Raw genomic sequence first — 3,141 nt, forward strand, 5'->3', positions numbered from 1 at the left:
AACTTTGCGAAGGATGAATAACCAAAAAGTCCCAGTCAATCCTATCAGAGGAAATCTAGGTGATGGGGTTGAGTTGTAGCCTCCTAGGGTTGATAATGAGAATGCTGAGAATCGTGGTGGTAATCTACTGGGAGATGCATTGAGGGTACAAAATCCAGCAGAACCGAGGCTGCGTGATAACTATAGGGTCGATTTCAATACCACTGAATCTGAAGGACCTATTGTTCTACCTCCTCTACCTCCAGGACCTACATTCGTGGTGACTAGCAGTCTGATGCAGATGCTTACAACGAGGGGTTTGTTCTTTGGTTTGGCATCAGAGGATCCACATGGACACATGGCCAAGTTGAGGAGTGTTTGCAAGAGTTGCGTGGGTCGACCGAAATTGGACATGGATGTTATTGGGTTGAGAGTATTCCATCTATCATTGACTGGTGATGCTGCTGTGTGGTTTACTGAGCTCTCATATAACTCGATTCACACATGGGATCAATTGCAGAAGGTGTTCTTGGCAAAGTACTTCGCAGTGTCAAAGAAACTGAACCACAAAGATAAACTCAACAACTTCGTGGCACTACCTGGAGAGTCTGTGAGTAGTTCGTGGGATAGGTTCACTGCATTTATAAGAGGTGTTCTGAATCACCATATTGATGATGAGTCGCTGAAGGAATACTTCTACAGAGGTCAGGATGACAATAGCAAGGCTGTGCTTGATACTATTGCTGAGGGTTCATATGGTGAGTGTACCTTTGAACAGATTATTGAGAAATTGGAGAAAATCTCTCGAAATAACAAAGCTTAGAGCACTAGAAAGTCAGAAAATGGGAGGAGCACGTTTGTAGTCCAATCCACACCTAACCAATCTGCCGATGACATTCGTGAGGAGATGGCTCAGATGAGGACCGAACTGGGGTTGGTGTTGAAAGATGTGAGTAGAGATGCCAAAAAGGTAAATGCTGTGAATTATTTGACTAGAAATCCACCACCGGTTGAGGAGTGCTACTATGAAGAGGATACTTATGCAGTGAATGATCAGACGGGGGGTTTCTGAGCCAATGCCAAAGGTTCGAATTTGGATAGTTAGCGCCAAGGTCAAGGAAACCAAGGTTAGAACTATGACAACTACAACCGAGAGGGTCAATATGTCCGGGATGGAAACTACAACCACGACAACAACTACAACCGGAACAACTATGACAACAAAAATGAAAGGGCCGGACCTTATGCTCCTCCTCAAAATTGGGAATATGGTAATAATGAAGCTGGGGGTAGTATGTCACGGATTGGGGATATGATGCAGAAGATGATGAAGAGATTTAATTCGACGGATGAGAATGTGAAGGAGATGCAATACGACTTGTCTGGTATTAGTCAAAAAGTTGATGCCCATGCAGTGTCAATCAAGCAACTTGAGCAGCAGATGAATCAATTATCTATTACAGTAAACCCACGTCATCCTGGCACACTTCCTAGCAACACCATCCAAAATCCGAAGAATGATGGGCATTGTATGGCAGTCACTACTCGAGGGGGTAGGCAAACCATTGATCCACCCATGCCGTCTGAGGTTGAAGTTGAGGTTAGTAAAGATGATGATGAGATCGAGGTTACTGGAGAGTTTGAGAATGCTACAGAGAAGGAAGTGGAGATAACCCAGAACGTTGTTCCCATGCCTAGACCTGCACCTCCATTCCCAAAGAGATTAGTGAAGAAGACTGAAGAAGGGAAATACCACAGGTTTATTAGTATGTTGAAACAACTTTCCATCAATGTTCCATTGATAGAAGCCTTGTAGAAAATGCCTGGGTATGCGAAGTTTATGAAAGATTTGCTGACTAAGAAGCGGGCCGTGAGTTTTGAAGATGATGATAGGTTGCAACATTGTAGTGCTATTGCTACAAGATCCCTTGTGCAGAAAAAAGAGGATCCTAGTGCCTTTACTATTCCATGTACCATCGGGTTGCTGCATTTTGCTAAGGTGCTATGTGATTTGGGTGCTAGTATTAATCTGATGCCATTGTCTATTTACAAGAAATTGGGTTTGGGAGATCCAAAACCGACTGCGATGCGATTGCTCATGGCCGATAGAACTGTGAAGAGGCCCATTGGTGTTCTCCAAGATGTACTAGTGAAAGTGGAGTCTTTTATCTTTCTAGTGGATTTTGTGATACTTGATTGTGAGGTTGATTTTGAGGTTCCCATTATCCAGTGACGTTATTCCACCAAACTTATTTAAGTGCAAAAAACTGCAAATCTTGTCATTGACTTACAATGAGTTTATTGGAATCGTTTCAAGAGAGCTATCCAATTTAACAAATCTTATAGGACTATATAGATTACAATGTGATGAAATCAATAATTCAATATTTCATCCAATTTATTAAGTGGAAAAATACACATTGAGATTGAAAATTTAAAGGCTCTAAAATTTATTGATCTGTCAAAAATTAATTTTTCTGATAAGATTCTTAGCACTTTAGGGGATCTCGATAAATTGATTAATCTTTCTCTGGCACATAATATAGTAGATGGGCATATTCCAAGTTCATTTGTCAAACTGTTGGCATTGGAATTCTTGAATTTGTGTTATAACAATCTTGGGCGTGAAATTCGAAAGTCATTAGAAGCTCTTGTGTATCTCAAATAGTTAGCTTCTCTCATAGCTTATTCTTGAATAGATTTTCGAACTCTTAACACTCTTCGACTATCATACTTGTAATAGCTGTGTGGAAAATTCTGTTACTGTTTTTTTTTTTTTGGTCCCTACCTTGTGTAATGGAATATTCTTTTGTACGTAGTATGAGAAATCAAAAAACTATATTTGAGATTTTTTTTTATAAGAATAACTTTGATAAGTTATATATTTTTTGTTTCACTTCTATTTAATTTTTGAAATATAAAAAATAAAATTACTTGTATTTAATCATAACCATAAGTAGTGCAAATATTTCAATAGCTAACTAGAAAGGTTCTTTCAAGAATATCTCTTCCTCTTTTATTTTTTAAATCTTTTGTATTAAGTTAAGATTTTATGGCATATCGCCTATAGGATGCTCTACAATTTATCTATTTTACATCTTATGCTTATGTTAATATATACTATTCACAAATCTAATCTATAATATTCTAGTGGTAACTAAG

General features: G+C 38.7%; 1 protein-coding gene across 1 annotated transcript; it reads left to right on the forward strand.

Annotated features, from left to right (window-relative positions):
• The first annotated feature begins 1,555 nt into the window (after positions 1-1,555).
• Positions 1,556-2,212, forward strand: LOC125834285 (uncharacterized). The gene is made up of 3 exons (XM_049513448.1): positions 1,556-1,737; positions 1,785-1,806; positions 1,916-2,212. The coding sequence occupies exons 1-3, from the start codon at positions 1,556-1,558 to the stop codon at positions 2,210-2,212; spliced, it is 501 nt and encodes a 166-aa protein (XP_049369405.1).
• Positions 2,213-3,141: the final 929 nt, after the last annotated feature.

Source organism: Solanum verrucosum, unplaced genomic scaffold (assembly GCF_900185275.1).
Source record: "Solanum verrucosum unplaced genomic scaffold, falcon-dt-bn FXZP01000026.1, whole genome shotgun sequence".
Taxonomy (NCBI): domain Eukaryota; kingdom Viridiplantae; phylum Streptophyta; class Magnoliopsida; order Solanales; family Solanaceae; genus Solanum; species Solanum verrucosum.

Excerpts from the sequence above, each read along its gene's own strand:
- LOC125834285 (XM_049513448.1), top strand. The coding sequence starts at position 1,556 with ATGCCGTCTGAGGTTGAAGTTGAGGTTAGTAAAGATGATGATGAGATC. Across the intron at positions 1,738-1,784 it reads GAAGAAGGGAAATACCACAG|AAGCCTTGTAGAAAATGCCT; the intron begins GTTTATTAGTAT and ends TTCCATTGATAG. Across the intron at positions 1,807-1,915 it reads GCCTTGTAGAAAATGCCTGG|AAAAAAGAGGATCCTAGTGC; the intron begins GTATGCGAAGTT and ends TCCCTTGTGCAG.